This window comes from Perissodus microlepis, chromosome 11 (genome assembly GCF_051167445.1).
Source record: "Perissodus microlepis isolate ML-2025 ecotype Zambia chromosome 11, ASM5116744v1, whole genome shotgun sequence".
Classification (NCBI taxonomy): Eukaryota; Metazoa; Chordata; class Actinopteri; order Cichliformes; family Cichlidae; genus Perissodus; species Perissodus microlepis.
This window is the reverse complement of record NC_140471.1, coordinates 8,156,565-8,177,593: the sequence shown is the minus strand read 5'-3', so window position 1 is coordinate 8,177,593 and position 21,029 is coordinate 8,156,565. Positions and strand designations below refer to the sequence as shown.

Sequence of the window (21,029 nt, the reverse complement as noted above, 5' to 3'; positions counted from 1 at the left end):
AACTTTTTTGACTATCAAAGAATGCAACCAAAGAAAGACAAGTGTCGATATTTCCTCAACAGAAGTGGTTTCTTATCTTACGTTAATGCAAAAAAAAAAAGAAAAAAGAAAAAAAAGAAAAACATAACTACAGATTTTTGAAGAGCAAAACAGGATCTTAAGTTGTTTCTTGGTACTTTATTGGCACAATTACCCTACTAAATGACAATGCAATCCTTTCAAAATAAAGAAGTATGCATAAGATTTAAAATATTAAAAAAAGTTACATTTTTGCAAGTAAAAGATGAATGCAGCAATTTGACTTACACTGACAGCATAGGTAACCATTAAAAATACAATGGAATAAACAACATATTTACTTTCAACTGCAACAATAGTTTGAGACAGAAAAATTGAAATAAATATGCATTCTAGCCATACACACGCAAACACTGCATTTGTAACCCATTTTCACAATGATTTTAATAAAGAACGGATTTGGTATGGTCTCCACTTGTGCTTCATTTCCAAGTTTAATCTCTGAAATTCACCAAACATACTTTTCATGGCATGCCAACGAAAAATGTATAAAAGTACTTATATAAAATGACCAAGACAAACAAACTTTACAGTCCATATTTAGAGTTATCCAATTAGATGCATTCTAAAGTCAAAAAGACTCAACTCTCTACAGCTTAATTGTTGGCAGGAATAATGAAAAATGCGTCTGACAGGATAGTTACCCATTGTTTTCTGAACCATGAGAAGTCTGATGCTGAAGGAACGTCTCCAAGCATGAGAATGTCTCAGTACACTCTGTGCACTCATAGACAGCCTCTGAAGAACTTCCTTTATCATTTTGAGTATGGTCCATATAGTCATCCTCTATGTCCTCTGCATTACCCTTTTCCAAGACAACATCCACACTAGTACCAGTGCCATGAGATGTTTGTCCAGCATCGTCCACTTCCTCAGTGCTTGGGTGATTCTGAAGATGAAGCTCAAGGGATGAGGAATTCCTAAATTGAGCTGGACACTGGGGACACTTGTTGGGTTCCTTTTTGTGGTAACGCAAGTGCCGTTGGTACACACATAACAGCCCAAATCTCTTTCCACATTCCTGGCACTTGTAGTTAACTCTACCTGCTTTTCCTGATTGTTTATCATTTTGATTCTGCTCTGGTGAAGCTACAGCTTCATAGTCAGAAGAGCTCTTGGTGTTTTCATTAGCAGGGCTCATGTTTTTCTCACTATTACTAAGAGAAGTGTATGGAGGACCTTTTGGTGGAGTTGTGTACAAGTGTTTTAAACCTGGCTTCTTATCCAATTCAGCTTTGTGATACATGACTACATGTCTCCTCAAATCGCAGCGCTGAGGAAAATGCCTACCACAAAATACACATGTGTGCATTGTACCTTTATGATATCTCATGTGCCGGGACAAACTACTAGAATGATTAAAGACACGATGACAGTGCTTGCACGGATGGAGCTTTCCATTTGGATTACCCCCTCTTCTACGTCTGGCTTTAGGTTGGACCCTTTGCTTTAAAGGTTTTTGGGACTCTTGATTCATCTGATCAATTTCCTCCTGTGTTTGATGTGTGAGATGATGTTCCTTTAAAGCTGCTAACTTCTGGAAATGATCCCCACATAAACCACATCTATATTTTCTGAAAGAGTAGTCATAGTCATCGCTACAATGCCTAAAGATTTTAGTCTCCCCATTCTGCATCTCAATCGCTGTGCCATTACTATGGCAGTTTTCAAGTTGCGCATTGTGTAGGTCCTTAGAATTTATGTCAATTTCGATTTCAGATGCAAATAAAGCATCAGGCTCTTTCCCCTTGCAATGGTAGAGGGAATGTGTCTGGAAATCTGACATCCAGAAAAAATTCAGTTTGCACTTCTTACAAGGATATGTTTTCTCAAGCTTTTTTTCCTGCTTATTCTCAGATTTACCCAGAGCTGTACCTTTGGAAACAGGGTGATTTTCTTTCTGGTGAGCATTCAGGGCATCTGCTTTCAGGAATCGCTTACCACAAAGACGACAGCAGTGAAACCTCTCATTTAAGTGGTCATGGAGGTGTCTCTTGAGATCCTGCCTATCTTCAAAGATTTTGCAACACAAAGTACATTTGTATCCTCGTTCTGTGTTTCGATATTGCTGGTGACGATGTAAACTCTGCAAGCTATTAAATGATCTATTACATATTTCACAGCGGTAATGTCCCTGGCGAGACTTGTCCGAGTTCACATCAGACGGCCTTGGCCTGAATACCTCTTTGTGAGGAGCAGGCTGCGATTTTACGTTTGGAGATACTGGCCTTACAGAGGATGGGAAATGTGAATGTGATGGCAAAACCCCAGGAGATAATGGCTTCAAAGGAGAATGTGACTGTGTCAAACCATTCACAACTGTCAGTGTACCATTTTCTTGTAGCACATATTCTCGGGGGACTTCAAATCCATTGGATGAGCCATCAAAGGAAAATGACTCCAAAGGTCCATGAACTGCCATATGTGCCAATACATTAGCGTACTGACTGAATCCATCACCGCACTCAGTGCAGATGAAGTTAATTTCTGCGGCTGAATTGCCTGAAGACGCACTGTTCCCAGACTTCTGCTTTTCCATTACGAAATGATTTTGTCCATGTACAGATGGCATCATTTTTTTAATCGGTATGTACAAGTAAAACTATCCAGGCACCAAGAAAATTGGTCTCCATGTGGCCATCAGTGGGTTTGCTCAAAACCCTGGTATTCGAAAAAGATGTGTTTCACAAGATGCATGTTGACTCCTCTGCTTTTCCATGCTGGATTAGGACCTGGAGGGATGAAAGAAAAGTATTACGAAACAACTGACTCCGAAGTTTGTTTAAAATTCAAACTGTATGACAAGTAGTGCAAGTCAGCATTCATTTCCCATGATCTACACTAGGCAAAAATGATGATCAATAGAGGTTTAACATGCCTAAAACCTATTATAATTTCTGTATCCATAGATCCGGTAAGGTCCAAATGACGTAAGTTGTGTCAGACAGTAAGCATCCATATGTGTGACAGTTTTTTTGGTCAAACACGTGAACTCTACCACTGAGACTTGCATTATAATGCACCAACTATGCATGCGTCTTTCAGGTAGACTTCAAAGACATGTAACAGAAATGACCAATCATCTGGGGCATCTGCAGTTCAGAGCACAATTACCAATTAACTGTGCATTAACTGTGAAAATGTTTCAGAGCTCGGCTATAGTCAATCAGTCTATCGGATAAAGCTGTCTGAATAAGTCCCCAGTGACACAGGCCTAGTGGCTGGTCTGTGACCATCTCGCAACCACCTATCCTGACAGAACAATGTGTATTCTCCAACAAGTTGTTAGTGGTTGCTGGTGATTGCAGGTGTGAAATTGGTCACAAAAAGGGGTACAGTGCTGAAAACCTTATGTGATCATTTTTGTCTGCATATAAGACACAAACTCCTCTGCAAACTAATTCAAAGTGCTTCCACAAGCAGTGATACTGAGTGTGACCGCCTCGGCTTGTCTTCATAGAAGTTATACCCTTTTGCTGCAACTGCATTTCAAAAAGGGGGAACTTTTAGTTTTTAAGGCAAACATTTTCGTTTTTTTGGTTCGCATTTCACTTTTTTAAGTTTTACTACATTTTGGAGAATTAATGGTGAGACAAGTCAGTTTCTTCCATGCAAACTATGGGCACCCGTGACTTTTAGGTGCAGCCCCCTCTTTTCAACTGATTAAACCTAGCACCAACCAGCAGGGAATAGACATCCCACACTCCCAGCGACTGGAGGGGGTCAGTAGAGGAAAGGTCTGCTATGGGTGGTGCTGCAGTATTCACAGACAGAAGAAAGAAAGTCTGGTAAGGACCATCCATCTTCTTTCGCTTATCCGGGCCAGGGTCGCGGGGGCAGCAGCCTAAGCAGAGAAGCCCAGACCTCCCTCTCCCCAGCCACCTCCTCCAGCTTGTCTGGGGGAATACCAAGGCGTTCCCAAGCCACCTGAGATATATAATCTCTCCAGCGTGTCCTGGGTCTGCCCCGGGGCCTCGTCCCGGTGGGACATGCCCAGAACCCCTTGCCCAGGATACACCCTTGTCAGATGCCCAAACCACCTCAACTGGCTCCTATAGCCTTAGCCTGTCGCTTATAGCCTGTCACTGAGTTTCTCCATCTGCCCTTTTAGAATTCCAAGTTCCAGCCCTCATCTTGTTGAATAACAGTATCTTACATGATGATCAAGTAGACATCATTTCATCAATCTAGACCCATCTTGACACCAGTGCAGACCTTACTCGGCAGACTGGACATTGCCCTTGATGCAGCAGAGGCACTTTAAATTAAATGCCTTTGTCGTTATCAAATTAAAATTAACAGAAGCTACTAATTCAATATTTAGTGTAACACCTGGATTCATGTTACCCAACAACAAAATGGGAATAACTAAGGACAAGTACACCAAGTGGCTGATACTGTTAAGTATCTGAATAAAGAGAAAATGTTCCCAGAAGTAGCTCACATTATTGGAGTTTCATAATGTCCTGACGGTCATACTGGGCTGCAAATGCTCCAATTAAAAAACAGCATCTAAAAACACAACTGCCCGGTCCCTTATGATGTTCACTTTTATTTATTTAGTTTCCGTTTTCTCAAAGTGACCACTTGGGTAACTTTGCTCAAGCATCACAACGGCTAGCACGAAGTTTCACACGTAAAAATGAACTTCTTTATATTTATAACTAAATTCAACCCTATCTATAGCTACTCCCTACTGTTTAATTTTTACTTTCACAAGTAAAAAACAACTTCTTTTTTTTTTTTTACTTTAAAAGATCCATGCTCTCAGCATGGTAAGAAAACCTCTGGTTTTTGGCTCATTATTTTACTCGAGCCGGTTACTGGTAACTAACACTTACCTTGTGGAAACACTGCAGTTATAAGGAGAAGCAAAGAGATATTGTCATACTGTTGCTCAATCAGAACAGTTCCCTTTCTGGACCAGCAAACACTGTACTTAACACAGTCTGGAACCATCCAAGACTACATTACAGTGAGAGTCACCCCACTTGCGTGCACTTTACAGTGTCTGTGTCAACATTTCACACACACACTCTTGCACCAGAGAAAGACTGTAGCTCACCACCGACAATAAAAACCCCACTGAATCTAGGTCACACTCAGGGAGGAGAACTTGGAAGCAGTCTAAGTGGGAAGGCTCAGCTGGTAACAAGAGGCAATGGAAAAATGAACATGACGATATTCCAGAAATCAAGTAAAGAGCACCTTTTTATGCATGTTCACCCTGTATATAATTAACAATTACATTCTTTAGCAGTAAACAGATATGCTCACCCTTTTCCCAAAGTATTGGCATCTTCAATAGATGCTTATGGATTATATTATGAACACAAAAATGGACATGCACACTTCATGAAAATATATAACCACTGTGCTCAATACGTTTGTGCCATTAGATAATGATCTCAGGGAACAATAATGGCTGAATGATCAGCAAAACCTTGCCAATGAGGGTGATTTTTTACTTGATTCCCAATTAAGGCATTATATTAATATTAGCATTATGTTCTTCATTGCAATTTTATTTACTTGGTGTATTTTCTTATCTAATCTTTGCATACAACTGACACTAAAAGACATAGAAGAGTCTGCATCCCTGCTTTCTTTGAAATAAATGGCCGATTTTGGATCAGCTTAATTGGTTCATCATTATCAAATGGGAAAAAATATATAAATACAAGCTGGGCATTTTCTGTCTGTTAGTTTGATTAGAAATGAATTTTATAATTGTAAGAATCTCCTCTCATCAAGTGTATTTGTTGGTGTAAGACTGTGTGGGAGAGCAAAGTGAAAGGGTAAAGAGACAGGTGAGCCATTTTATTAAAAAATTGTTTTAAAAAATATACATTAGTAGAATCAGGATAATGTTAAGCTGTAATACAGTCTTAGTTGTTCATTTAATAACTACCCACTAATGGATATTAATTATGAAACCTAAATCATTCATTTGTGTATAAAAACAAAACCTCACTCAAACAAGCTCAATTACACCACGTGCTGTGGACTGAGGGTAAATAATACTACTTTAATTGGTGAGCATTAATCCCATTCTCTACTTTGCTGGGAATGGCATTCATTATTGGCAATCACACAGTAGGAAGACTGGACCACGGATCAGATCACCCACCCCTTGTGCCCAGGTTTTAAATGGCAGGGAAATCTCTCTATATTGTTGGCTTTCATTTGCCATTTGCTTATCTTTTGCACACCTAAAGCACAAAAAGGGTATTTTATTTACTCAATTTCTCCACTATGTCTAGAATCAGAAACAATCAAACAGCTTTCATGAAAACCTACTTCCCTTACAAGCACACTTGATTGTCACCACCAGTAAAATTATAATCAATAAACATCTTCAACAAAGGACAATGCTGACAAAAACAAAGCACCCCGAGTGAGCTGGTTAGACAAGTAACCTCAGATGACAGTGCAGCCTCTATTGTATATCAAAAGCAGTACACCAAGGTCTTTGTCAAAGTTTCATGTGTATTTTCCACTGGTTCAAAGTAATGTAGTGCTACCCAGTTTAGGAAGTCTTTTACCTTGTTTTTATCAGCCATCAGGTGGATAACATGTACCTAGATTGGTTACATACAGCAACAGTCCTACGAATGCAATTCTTTCTATATTTAATGTAAATTTTACACCGTTACATTTGTCCAGGTAGGAAGCATCAACCATTGTGAATCAATTTCACCTGCTTTGATGCAAATGAAAGTGACTTCAGACTCTGTTCTTTCAAGTCTGTTACATGTACACACTGCTCAACTGCAAAACCATTGTTATTGCAGATTATCTTGTTGCTGCCTGTCCAGTGCATCCATTTTCACTTTCATTTACACCAAAGCAGATAAAAGGGATTCACAATAGTTTATGCTTCCTAACTGAACTGACTGATAGTTCTGAAGTGAAACTGACTTTGTGTTATATAGCAATGACTGAGCAGCATATATATAGACATTAAATTGCTTTCACTTCAGACACATGCGGTTGAGGCATGGAAAGACAGAGAGCAGTAAGTGATTTAACCTACTATAATTATCTAACATAGCTATAAGATGAACAGTGGATTGTGAAACATGTTCCTACAGATATAAAAACAAACACACAAAAATTAAATTCACAATGGTGGCAAAGAGCTTGTCCCTCAAGGAATATTATCATCCCTTGTTTTGAGATACTTCAGGCTGAGTGCCAGTGACACTAACAAAAAAACCCAAATCATAATATGTAAACAATGCTGTTAAGTTGTGTTTGTGCTACAAAGTAAGAGAACTAACCTATTTAACAGGCTGAAAACACTCAGGATGCAGATATATAAATGCAAGAACGCCAGGAAAAACAAAACAATGGTTGCTACTGGAAACAACAGCTCAGATATGCTTAGAAATCATTTCCACTGAAATCAGCAATGCAGTCGTAATCCTTTCAGCTAAAGCAACATGTCTAATAAATACGGTGATTAACAAAGGCTTTAGGAAAAAAGACATTATCTCCTCAAGCAATTATTTTTTCCTTTAAAACACTACAGTTTCTGTATAGTCTGCCTTGAATTCTTCTCAGATGATTTCATTTCATGATAGCATATTTATTTATTCATTTTTAGTTTTCCTATTTTGCTTCTGAAAGATGCATTCAGGTCAGATGAATTAGTGCCTGATAGTCTGCAATGATGTTTTTAGAAAAAGGAATGGAGCACAGTGTAATAGTAGCATTTAGGTGAAAGCCGAGAATCAGTTTCATTTTCACGTGAAAACTTGCACAGTAAGGGCAATATCGCACAACGTGGATGTGAAAGCACTGTTATCTACCTGACAATCAAAAATATTTATATCCACTTAAAAAAAGGAACAATCGTGCTAAATATTAATCAAAACAGTCGTAATTATCATTTTGGCCATACAGCCCTAGAAGCAATATAATTAACACTGCAAAAAAAACAACAACAACAAAACATCAGTTTTCTAGATTATGAAAGAAATACACCGTGCAAATCTATTTTGTTCCTCTTGTTTTCCCCCATTACAAGTAACAAGCTTCGGAAAATATCATCCATCGCCATTAAACACAAAGAGATTTGTTTACGGTTTAGCTTAAGAGTACCGGTTTACAAAGAAGCTGTACGCCGCCTATTGTCGTCTCGTTAGCATACTTTGTGAAAGCCATACTAAAATAAAATACATTATGCGCTGACAAAGGCTGAGCGAAAAAAACACAACGTTAAAAACAAGCGTGGAGGAAAGCCACACACGTTTTACCTTCATCTAAAGCTGAGGGTTACCATTGTAGCCACACAGCTAACGCTAGGAGGTACTGCTGCTAGCCGCTTCATAGTAGTGGTATAAACGCACTGCAGTTCGATATATATATCCATAAAGGAATCTTAGTGTTCAAACTGTCACTCGAGCAGTGAACTTTGACATGACTTACCATTAAATCACAGAATGCAACAAATCACGCCTGCATGGTCCTGCTTCAGACCACTGTCGGGCTACTGAGTGCTGCAGGCCGAGGTGTCTCCTCCTGCGATTACTTCCTAACCATTACTGCGCAGGAAGTCAGCTTACCGGAGCATTAGCGCCACCTGCTGATCTGGAGTCTGGACGAAAGAGCAAGCATTTCTGTTTTATTTTATTTGTTTATTTTTTGTAATGAGCTGCTTCTCAAGAGGGACGCTGTTCAGAGGATCTAAGGATTTGGAAGTGAGGTAACAGTAAAACCCAGGAGATGGCAGTAGTGCAACATCTTTGGATGCAAGCTGCTGTTAAAATTGTAAGAAGAATTAGAAGAAGAAGAAGAAGAAGGGATGCTGTCCAGTCATTCCCATATTAGTAAATCCAGATCAAACTTCTTCTTCTGCCTACTCCGTCATCTATCTCCATCTCACCATATCGCTAACATCCTCTTCATTCACACCAAGCCTCTCCATGACCTCCTTCCTTACATCCATGAATCTTTCTCTGGGGCTGTCCTCTTTTTCCAAGCTTAACAATCTTTGTCCGACATATTTAATATCCCTCCTGAGGGATGAGGTGGCAGAGCCATTGCAGGGGGGCATGGTATGAATTAAAAAAAGAATGCTTAGACTCCCACACAAACGCAAAGCAAAAGATAAGACATCGCCAAATATGCTTCCAAACCTCTGGGACTACAATGGCGTGGAGAAAAGCCACACACATGTTTTACCTTCATCTAAAGCTGGGGGTTACCATTGACCCTTAGAACTGAAGAAGCTTCTCGGATGAGAGGCGAAACGTCTTCAAGCAACTCAAAGAAGTCCAGACGCTTTTCTTTCCAAGCTCCTTAGACTTCCAAACCAACTTCCTTCCAAGCCAAAGACTAGAAAATATGATGAAGCATATCTTGCCTGTGGCTTCACCTGCACAACAAAGGTGCCAAGATAGGTATCGCCAACAGAATTTGTTTCCCCTGCGTCAGAAACACTGAAACACTGAATGCAAATAACCCCAATGCTCATTAAAGTAGCAGCTTATAAAGTGCTCTGTAGTTATCTAATGCAACTGCCATTTGTTTCAGGACATCAGCACAGTCTGTAATCAAGGGTAAGGACATTTTGGGAACACTTATAGCTCATGGCTTAATTATTGAAATAACTACTATGTGGTTGATGCCTCCTGTTCCGCCATATTAGGTGGACCCTTTGTGGAAGTGGGTTCCACTGGACCTGTGTCTGTTAACCATCAATTGAGGGGGATTTGTTTGGCTTTGACTGTGTGTAAGGACCAGAAATACACACACACACACACACACACACACACACACACACACACACACACACACACACACACACTGCTGTGTTAATTTCCCTTATTGCAGAAAAAAGATTTCTTATGAAAATTTGTTTGTTTCTTGGCTTTATCTTTAGCTTCATTCTCATAAAAAGAACAGAATCGTAAGAATGTAAGACCACAAGCACTGCAAGTGTAACAAAAAAAAGGTGACGTCAAACGGTATTTGCAATCTATATGAAACAATGACACATCTATTTTTTCCTATTTTTTCATTTATTTGTTTCCAATTGTCCAAATTAGTCTATGATTGGCCTTAATGTTCCAGAAATCATATTTATATACAACTAAATATGAGTGGCAAATATGTTTTAAATGGATGATTCCTCACTTGATGACGAATCGTCCATTTACATATTTGCAGAGTCCTAAATTTGATGCCAGTGAACTTTTCAGTGGTTGGTTTTAAAGAAGCCCCAAAATCCCCTATGAGCAAGCACTTGGCGACAGTGGGGAGGAAAAACTACCTTTTAATAGGTAGAAACCTCGGACAGAACCAGGCCCAAGAAGGGGTGGCCATCTGTCTCGACCGACTGGGGTTCAAATGTTCACTGACAATTTAGTTGTATATAACTATGATTTCCAGGACATAATGTTGAGACCATTTAAGTGAAAAGGTAAAGCAGCCAGTTCCACTTCTTCTTCTTCTTCTTCTTCTTAATCGGAGGCATTGTCTGTACAGATTCCTGTAAGACAATGCAGGTGAGTCCTCTTTATCTTCCTTTTCTTGTTCTCTGGTTTCATTTTCTTTCAGAGGCTTCTGCACAGAGATTGCAATTGATGGCAGCAAGTCCTCTTTTTAGTCAAGAAAGCCTTTATTTGTCACATGCAAGTTGCCCTTGCATGTGACATGCCCCCGACCTTGCATACACAACACAGACATCACATGGGGAGACAGGTCGGAAACCGGTAGTATTATGGAAAAACACTGAAATGTACAATACAATAGGCAAGTCGAGGAAGCGAAAAAAAGAGACCTCTACTCATGCTGGGCTCCTATGGGGGGACAGCATGAGAACAGAAAACAACAAAAAAAACTCCTCTGCACAAAGAGCACATAAATGTCCACATCACAACATCATGAAGCACGTGACAAGCAACAGGGGTGGGTAAGGGGTGAGAAGTAAGCCAGACACAGCCATCCTGCCCTTCAGCTATTCATCCAGCACTGGGCCCAGACCCGCGGTCCGACTCGGCCTTGGAGATAAGCGTACGAGGGCGTTTGGAACGAAGACTCTAAACACAGTCTGTTATCAGGGGAGAAATTGTTTGTTATGTTCAGCTCCAGCCTTGAGACCGCAGCTGGCGCCGATATGGTAGCCGCATGAAATAATGGTGGTGTTCTTGCTTTAGTCCGAACCACTGCATGTCAATTTTACAGTCGATCTAATGTCCATCACTGGTTCCTCACCATTCCCGTTGGAGAGCCGTGAGCCTCTCCATGATGTTATCCAGCTACACCGAGATGTTATCCAGTTTGCTCATAGAGCATGAGTGTTCACGACAGCTGTGAGCCTCTCCAAGATGTTGTCAGATGTTGTCAGAGTCTCAGCACTCACAGCAGCTGCAAGCTTCTCCAAGATGTCATCCGTGCTGCGTCTAATGAGCCCATTCTGAGAAGCCACAGCTCGCTCCATCGTTCCAATCAACATAGTGGGCAGTCTTGTGGGGATTTGAACAGCTGTTTCTGCTTTCTTTATTCTTCTTTATTACAGCAAGAACCCTGTTATCATGGTTCCAAAAAGATAGATGTCTTCAATGGGCTCTCCTGAACCCAGGCTTCTCGTCGAGAAGAGGGTGTCAATTGCATTCATGGACCAGTTGATCAAATCCATAATTCCTCTTTTAGGTTTTAGAGAACAGACTGTGAGACTCTTTCAGGGTAGAGGGAGAGAAGCAGACAAGACTAGACAGAGACATGAGAAAGCCAAGCAGGAAAGACAAGGGAAGGGAGAGGGAGAAAGTGAGAAGGGAGAGGGAGAAAGTGAGAAGGGAGAGGGAGAAAGTTTCTGTCATCTCCTGTCCTCCAGTGTCTTTTCCTTTCAGAGTCTCCTGCAAAGACGTTCAAGGTGATGGCAGAGAGGCCTCTTTTTCTTCTCCTGTCCTCCATGTCTTTTGCTTCCATAGGCTCCAATTTTTGCATTTCATTTGCTGTGGTTGAATTTTGTTCTTTTGGCTCCTGTGTGATTTTAAGGTTGGCTTCTTTCAGCTCTCGGTCAAGAGTCTCTACCTTCAAATCATGAAGGGCCTTGTTGGAGCAGAGCTGGGACTTCAGGTCACTGATTTCCATGTGGAGTGTCTCCTTCTCCTGGCTATGTTTAACGGTCTGCTTTTTGAGTTGGTTCTGAGCTGCTAGGAGCTGTTTCTGGAGCATCTCTATCTGCTCTTGTTGATTCTTACACTGGAGCTCCAAGCATAACATTCAAAGATGTATTTGAAGCTGAATTTGGTGAACAGAAAACGATCCCTAATCACAAGATGGAATTCAACACTGAGACAAGTAAAGGCTGTTCTTCAATGTGAACATCTAAAACTCTCTGCTGTTCTTGACATGGCTGGGCACAAGGAGTTATTATTCCAGAATGATACTGTTGAAGGAGATGGTGGACAACTTGAAGCCGTTTGGAGAAGCAAAAGATTTGACACAAGGTGAGAAAAAAAAGCTGTACATTATAGAGGTGCAATTTCAGAATTACTTTGTGTATATTCTGTGAGTTTGCTGGTTTCAGCATGTGTTGAGATAAACGCAGATTTAAGAAAGAACACATGGTCTATTATTTACAATTAACATATAATTGCAACATTGTTTTCTACGTTACAATATGAAGTGACACGAGACAAGATTTGTTGACTGGTGCTATATGAATAAAAATGAACAGGTCTAAAGAAGGTGTTCCTGAAATTTGGTTTATTAGAACAGGAGAGATGGATGACCACAGCCCTCTCAGCACAGGGCTGAAAGGATGTTTCCCCACATAATGAATAAAAACACAAAATAGATTAAGACAGGTTACTATACCAAACTTAAAGATAAAAGTGCAATTACTGGATTTGTTTTATTAGCTCTTAGTTTTCAAAGACAGTGAGGAGCAAAGTACAATTAAAAGTGCTTTTTTCATGAAGATGTTTAAACAGCACACCCACGCACAACTGACCACCTTAAAAAATGGTACAGTTTTGAGCTCTATAACCTGCAGGTGAAAAATCTGTACATCAGTCATCGTTCTTCTGTGATGTTAAGATGCTAAATATAAGAATAAAAGTGGAATATAATCAATACCAAAACAGATCTTTATCCATGGAATCATGTCAGGCTTCATTATCATGGTTAATTTAAGTAAATAAATAAAAACAGGTGTGACCATATTTGACAGTTTATATTATCATTGACTGCATTTCTGATGGAGATGAGACGTCATGCAGGACAGAGGTGAGAGCCTTGACATCATGGTGCCATGACAACAACCTGGTGCTTAACATCAGCAAAACCAAGGAGCTCATCGTGGGTTACAGGAGACTAGCAGTAGCAGAGGTGGAGAGAGTCAGCTGCTACAGATTCCTAGGCATCAACATCAGCGAGGATGTGTAATCAAAGTAATCGTAGTGAAACTAAATTTACAATGTCTGTATCCAATGTTAGAACCCCTATCCTCATAGCTTCAGAGGATATTTTACCTTCTATAAGCGGGTGTTTCGATAGACTTTCTGGATTACAGTGGGGCTTGTTAGAAAATAGGATCTGGGACTCCCATGTCCAAGTAGCACTGACTGATATGATTACTAAGGTAATACAGTCACTTAGTGCAAGCATCATTAAAGCTTCACTTCTAGCAGTTCAGGATGGACTGACAGATGCATCGTCCCAGACAAGCTTTAGCATATTCGTGAGAGAATTAAGCCCCGCATTTGGAGACTCTCTCTCAACAAGCATTGCTGGTGCTCTAATGTCACCCATGAGGAATGTGAGAGTGCTGTGGAGCTGACACAGATGGTTGAGAAGGAGACCTCAAATAAAGTCAACTTGGGTCGGGTACATAAGATATACAGACCGCGAGCTTCACATAGGCTCTCTGGATTGCAGTGGGGCATGATACAAAATGCGGTCTGGGACTCAGATGTCCCAGCTACACTAGCTGATATGATTACTGATGTCATAAAGTCACTTAATGCAAGCATCATTCAAGCTTCACTTGTAGCAGTTCAGGACCGACTGACAGATGCATCGTCCCAGACAAGCTTTAGCATAGCCGTGAGAAAAATAAGCCCCGTATTGGGAAACTCTCTCTCAACCAGCATTGCTGCCGCTAATGTCACCCACAAGGAATGTGAGCAATCTGTGGTGCTGACACGAATGGTTGAGAAGGAGATCTCAAATAAAGTCAACTCTGGTCGGGTATGTGACATGTACAGACCGCGATCTTCACATTCTGAAAGCTCAGAGAAAACGGATTTTCAAAGTAATCATAGTGAAACTAAATCCTTTACAATGTCTGTACCCAGTATTAGAACCCCTACCCCCATTAATTCAGAGGATATTTTACCTGCTATGAGCGGGTGTTTCGATAGACTTTCTGGATTACAGTGGGGCTTGATAGAAAATGGGATCTGGGACTCCCGTGTCCAAGTAGCACTGACTGATATGATTACTAATGTAATACAGTCACTTAGTGCAAGCATCATTAAAGCTTCACTTGTAGCAGTTCAGGACGGACTGACAGATGCATCGTCCCAGACAAGCTTTAGCATATTCGTGAGAGAATTAAGCCCCGCATTTGGAAACTCTCTCTCAACCAGCATTGATGCCGCTCTAATGTCACCCACAAGGAATGTGAGAGTGCTGTGGAGCTGACACAGATGGTTGAGAAGGAGACCTCAAATAAAGTCAACTCTGGTCAGGTACGTGAGATGGACAGGCCACGATCTTCACATTCTGAAAGCTCAGAGAAAACGGATTTTCAAAGTAATCGTAGTGAAACTAAATCCTTTACAATGTCTGTACCCAGTGTTAGAACCCCTACCCCCATTAATTCAGAGGATATTTTACCTGCTATAAGCGGGTGTTTCGATAGACTTTCTGGATTACAGTGGGGCTTGATAGAAAATGGGATCTGGGACTCCCGTGTCCAAGTAGCACTGACTGATATGATTACTAATGTAATACAGTCACTTAGTGCAAGCATCATTAAAGCTTCACTTGTAGCAGTTCAGGACGGACTGACAGATGCATCGTCCCAGACAAGCTTTAGCATATTCGTGAGAGAATTAAGCCCCGCATTTGGAAACTCTCTCTCAACCAGCTTTGCTGCCGCTCTTGATGTCACCCATGAGGAATGTGAGAGTGCTGTGGAGCTGACACAGATGGTTGAGGAGAAGACCTCAAATAAAGTCAACTCTGGTCAGGTACGTGAGATGGACAGGCCACGATCTGGATTACAGTCAGGGATGATGGAAAATGGGGTCTGGGATTCCAATGTCCCAGCTGCACTGGTTGATATGATTACTGATGTCATACAGTCAGTTAGTGCAAGGATCATAAAAACGTCACTTCTAGCAGTTCAGGACCGATTCACAGATATATCATCCCAGACAGACATTAGTATAGCGATTAGAAAAATAAACCCCGTATTGGGAGACCCTCTCTCAACCAGCATTGCTCTTGGTTTTAATGTCGTCCACGAGGAATGTGACAGCACTGTGGAGATGACACAAATAGTTGAGGAGGAGATCTCAAATAAAGTCAACTTGGGTCGGGTACATAAGATATACAGACCGCGATCTTCACATAGGCTCTCTGGATTGCAGTGGGGCATGATACAAAATGCATCATTCAAGCTTCACTTGTAGCAGTTCAGGACCGACTGACAGATGCATCGTCCCAGACAAGCTTTAGCATAGCCGTGAGAAAAATAAGCCCCGTATTGGGAGACTCTCTCTCAACCAGCATTGCTGCCGCTAATGTCACCCACAAGGAATGTGAGCAATCTGTGGTGCTGACACGAATGGTTGAGAAGGAGATCTCAAATAAAGTCAACTCTGGTCGGGTATGTGACATGTACAGACCGCGATCTTCACATTCTGAAAGCTCAGAGAAAACGGATTTTCAAAGTAATCGTAGTGAAACTAAATCCTTTACAATGTCTGTACCCACTGTTAGAACCCCTACCCCCATTAATTCAGAGGATATTTTACCTGCTATGAGCGGGTGTTTCGATAGACTTTCTGGATTACAGTGGGGCTTGATAGAAAATGGGATCTGGGACTCCGATGTCCAAGTAGCACTGGCCGATATGATTACTGATGTCATACAGTCAGTTAGTGTAAGGATCATAAAAACGTCGCTTCTAGCAGGTCAGGACCGACTGACAGAGGAAATTTCCAAGACAAGCCTTAGCATAGCCATGACAAAAATAAGCCCTGTATTGGGAGACTCTCTCTCAATCAGCTTTGCTGCCGCTCTTGATGTCACCCATGAGGAATGTGAGAGTGCTGTGGAGCTGACACAGATGGTTGAGAAGGAGATCTCAAATAAAGTCAACTCGGGTTGGGTTCTAGTCCCAGAAAACCCTGATTCTGTTTATGTCACCAGAAAAATAACAAACATAAAAAAACTCAGATGCATGGTTTCTCATGCTTTCTCATTTCTGAAGAGATATGAAGGTAAGCTGAGCTGCCTGTGCATGAGGGGGACTTTACCCAGCTCCTTTAGTTCAAGTGATGAGTCCTAGAGGTAACATGTACAAAAGAAAAAGAATAGGACCCAGAACTGAACCCTGCGGTACCCCACATGTCAGATCATTAGAATGTGACATAAACCGATTCGCAAAAACACTAAAAGATCTGTTGGAGAGGTATGACTGAAACCACTTCAAAGCCAGACCGGACACACCGACTACGTCCCGGAGCCTGTTAATCAGGATGGTATGGTCAATGGTGTCAAAGGCAGATGTCAAGTCCAACAAAACCATGACTGAGGATGCTCCGGAGTCAGCTGATATCATAATGTCACTAGAGACTTTAAGTAATGCGGTTTCTGTTGAGTGACTTTTACGGAAACCTGACTGAAATTTGTCATAAATTTCATGTTTTTCTAAAAAAGTGGTAAGTTGATCTGCAACTACTTTTTCCAGAATTTTCGATAATAATGGAAGCTTAGAGATAGGCCTATAATTCTTAAGCTGAGTTGGATCCAAACTGCTCTTTTTTAATATCGGCTCAACAACAGCATGCTTACAGAACGTAGGGACCACGCCTGTTAAAAGAGAGGCATTGCATATCTCTACAATAGAGGGGCCAATGACAGAGAGAGCATTTTTAAACAGCCCAGCAGGTAGAATGTCATTTGCACAAGTGGTAATTTTCATTTTATCCAGCAGGAGTGAAAGGTCATGTATGGTCATTGGGTTAAACACTGACAGTAAATGAGGGGGAGGTGGCCCAGAGACACAGATGGTATTGAAGAACCAATGCTCATACGGACATGATCAACTTTATCCACAAAGAAATTCAGAAACTCATCACTCTCAGATATAGATGTCACTTAGTCAGAATAAGAGAGGGAGACGAGTGGAAAACAGCCTTCAACACGCACCTGGGCCATTTTGAATACTTGGTCATGCCGTTTGGACTAACTAATGCTCCTGCTGTTTTTCAGGGTCTTGTCAATGATGTGCTCCGCGATTTCATCAATCATTTTGTGTTTGTGTACCTTGATGATCTCCTCATCTTCTCCCACTCTCTCTCTGATCATGTACGCCATGTCAGACAAGTCCTGCAACGTCTCCTGGAGAATTGCCTGTTTGTTAAAGGGGAAAAGTGCGAATTTCATGTGAGTACTGTGTCATTCTTGGGCTACATTATGGAACAGGGCAATTTAAGAGCCGATCCAGCTAAGGTACAAGCAGTCTTGGACTGGCCCACTCCACCTAACTGTAAGCAGCTTCAACGGTTCCTCGGTTTTGCCAACTTTTATCGGAGATTCATTTGTGACTACAGCAAGATTGCTTTGCCGCTAACCCGTTTAACTTCCCCTAAGGTACCTTTCTGCTGGGATGATCAAACTCAGGAGGCCTTCTCCCGGCTAAAGAAACGCTTTGCTTCGCTACCATCCTCCAGCAACCGGATCTCAAGCGGCAGTTTATTGTAGAGGTGGACGCCTCAGATGTAGGGGTCGGAGCCGTTCTCTCCCAGCAACTAGAGGGTAAGCTCCACCCTTGTGCTTACTTTTCCCGTCGTTTCTCTCCTGCAGAGCAGAACTACGACATCGGGGACCAGAAGCTGCTGGCAATCAAACTTGCCCTGGAGGAGTGGCGCCACTGGCTAGAAGGCGCAGCAGAACCCTTTGTGGTGTGGACTGACCACAAGAACCTCAAATACATCCGGTCGGCTAAACGACTAAACGCCCGACAAGCCAGGTGGGCTCTGTTCTTTACCAGATTCTGCTTCACCATCACCTACAGGCCCGGTTCTCGGAACGTGAAACCCGATGCCCTTTCCCACCAATTCACCACCTCAGAGGATCACACCCGTAAGTCTCCCATTCTCCCTCCCACATGCGTTATCGGAGCCCTGTCGTGGGAGATCGAGTCCGCCATACGGGAGGCCCAGCGGACAGAACCGGATCAAAGAGACTGGTCCCCCGGGATCGCTCTTTGTTCCCATGTCTGTTCGCTCACGAGTGCTACAATGGGCCCACGGGGGCAAACTCACCTGTCATCCGGGCATTCATCGCACCGTCACCTTCATCAAGCAGTTTGCCTGGTGGCCTACACTGGCCAAGGACGTCCAAGAATTCATCCCTGCCCAACCTGTGCCCAGAATAAACCTGTCAACCAGTCCGCTGCCGGCCTACTTCATCCCTTACCTACGCCAAGCCGCCCCTGGTCCCACATTGCGGTTGACTTTGTCACTGGTCTTCCGCCGTCATCAGGTAACACAGTCATCCTCACCATTGTTGACCGTTTTTCTAAAGCTGCCAACTTTGTTGCTCTCCCCAAGCTCCCCACTGCCCTGGAGACCGCCCGGCTTTTGTCAACTCATGTGTTTCGCCTCCACGGGATCCCCGCTGAAATAGTCTCGGACCGAGGTCCACAGTTCACCTCGCGTGTTTGGAAGGAGTTCTGCACCTCCTTAGGGGCCCAGGTCAGTCTCTCGTCAGGTTTTCATCCACAGATCAACGGTCAGGCAGAATGGGCCAACCAAGAACTCAAAGCAGCTCTCCGTTGCTTGACATCCACTAATCAGACCACCTGGAGCAAGCAACTGACGTGGGTGGAGTACGCTCACAATAGCCTTACCTCGTCAGCCACAGGCGTCTCTCCGTTCGAGGCCTCCCTGGGGTACCAACCTCCCCTGTTCCCTGCAATCGAAGGTGAGCACTTTGTGCTAAATTAATTAAGGCCACAGCTAAAGGCCTGTTGAGTTTTGAAATATATATTTTGAATCTTATTTGCTGATTATATTGGTTTAGGTATAAAAGAGGGCCAGCTTTGAGTTTGAGCTAAAAGTACTGACAGGAAACTGCATGCTTTTGCAAAGCGCGGTAACTGCAGGCAGAAAGTGAAACAGAGTGTTTGATCAAAACTTAAAGTGTGGTGTGACGTTGAGAAGTACATAAATAACCTGGCTTCCTTTTTCGTTCGTGTGTTCAGGTCTCCATATTCCGGAATATGTAAAATTAAAGATAATTTTTTTGAGCTTTGACCACTTTGAGCCTTGTGTCTTTCTTGGCCATTCAAGAATACAAAGAACTGGATTTAGTAGGCCTTATCAAGGAGTTTGGATCTCTGGACAAGTTCTTCACTGTACTGAAATCAGAAGATTAATCTTTTTACGACACTATTCTGAAGCACCTAGCAATGAATCTCAGTGTCTTCATGAATCCTCCAAAGAAATCCAAACTCGCCAGGTTTTTTTCAGCAGTGTTAAAAGCTTTTATGAAGCCGTTCAGCTGCTGCTTTAAAGGCAGTAGTGATGACTAAATTGTCATCTTGATTTTTTTCAAATGCCTCTTTTAAAATCTTAAAGCAATCTAGTCTGGCCTCAGAGTTAACATCTGAGGTATATTTTATTTTAAAACTATGTCATTCGACTTTAATTAGACTTAGAAATGTTCTTCATCGTGTCTCCTCATATTATCTTTACCCAGTGTTGGGAAGGTTACTTTTAAAATGTATTCCACTACAGATTACAGATTACATGCCCCAAAATGTATTTTGTAACATATTCTGTTATGTTACTCAATGACAGTAATGTATTCTGAATACTTTAGATTACGTAATATATTACCATGTTTTTTACAACTACATGAATGTACTATTGCTGTGTGATTTATTACTGAAGGTTACTCGCCGTACCAATACCAACTAGATGTTTAAATCTTAATATAAATGAGTAACAGTAGGGTGGACATTAGGTAAGGCTGCACTTTTTGAAGCAATCTCGTATAGAAAACTATTCTGTGCGTATATAAAACAGGTCCGCAGCTCCGAACCGTAGTAAAGGGACCTCTGGCTAATATGTCAGGTTCGTGTCAAAAACTAGCTTTACTTTGTTGTCTGGGTGAACTTTGCTAGCGAGAGACAGAGAGAGGCGTTGAAAGGCTGCTTCAACGGAACTTATTGTTTCGGAGGAAAACGCGAACACAGTGTACAGTCAAGTCTTAATAGCATAGCAACTGGGCTCTTTAGGCACTCTTCTTGGCTGCAGTGGTTATATTATATTTACATGCTTCCATCTCCCGTTTCTGCTCGGTGACAGCTCATACTTTTCCTTTTTCTCCCTCCCTCGCTCACAGACACATAACGGGTATGGCAGTCCATTCTCCCTGCAGCACGGACTACACTGCCCATGAGGCTACATTCTTTAGGGCGATGCCTGTAACACTCTGCCTATTGCCTTCATAAAAAACATTTCTTCACGTCATTATGAGATGCGAGATTGAGACAAAGGCATTTGAACCTCTTAATGCGTCTTTTGTTTGGGTTTCCACCGGCGTGGAATTACCAAAAATAGAGAGGGCATAGCCGAACATATGAAACAGGAAAATACCACCGTGTAATCCTTTTATTTCAACAAAGTAACTGTATTCTGAATACCACCTTTTTAAACGGTAACTGTAATGGAATACAGTTACTCATATTT

The 21,029-nt window shown here is 41.8% G+C and overlaps 1 protein-coding gene across 1 annotated transcript; it reads right to left on the bottom strand.

Annotated features, from left to right (window-relative positions):
- Nucleotides 1-157: 157 nt before the first annotated feature.
- Nucleotides 158-8,757, bottom strand: LOC146377179 (uncharacterized). The gene is made up of 2 exons (XM_084945053.1): nt 8,512-8,757; nt 158-2,810 (listed from the first exon to the last, which is right to left on the bottom strand). The coding sequence occupies exon 2, from the start codon at nt 2,651-2,653 to the stop codon at nt 719-721; it is 1,935 nt and encodes a 644-aa protein (XP_084801179.1). The 5' UTR covers nt 2,654-2,810; nt 8,512-8,757; the 3' UTR covers nt 158-718.
- Between the last annotated feature and the right edge of the window lie 12,272 nt (nt 8,758-21,029).

Excerpts from the sequence above, each read along its gene's own strand:
- LOC146377179 (XM_084945053.1), bottom strand. The coding sequence starts at position 2,653 with ATGATGCCATCTGTACATGGACAAAATCATTTCGTAATGGAAAAGCAG.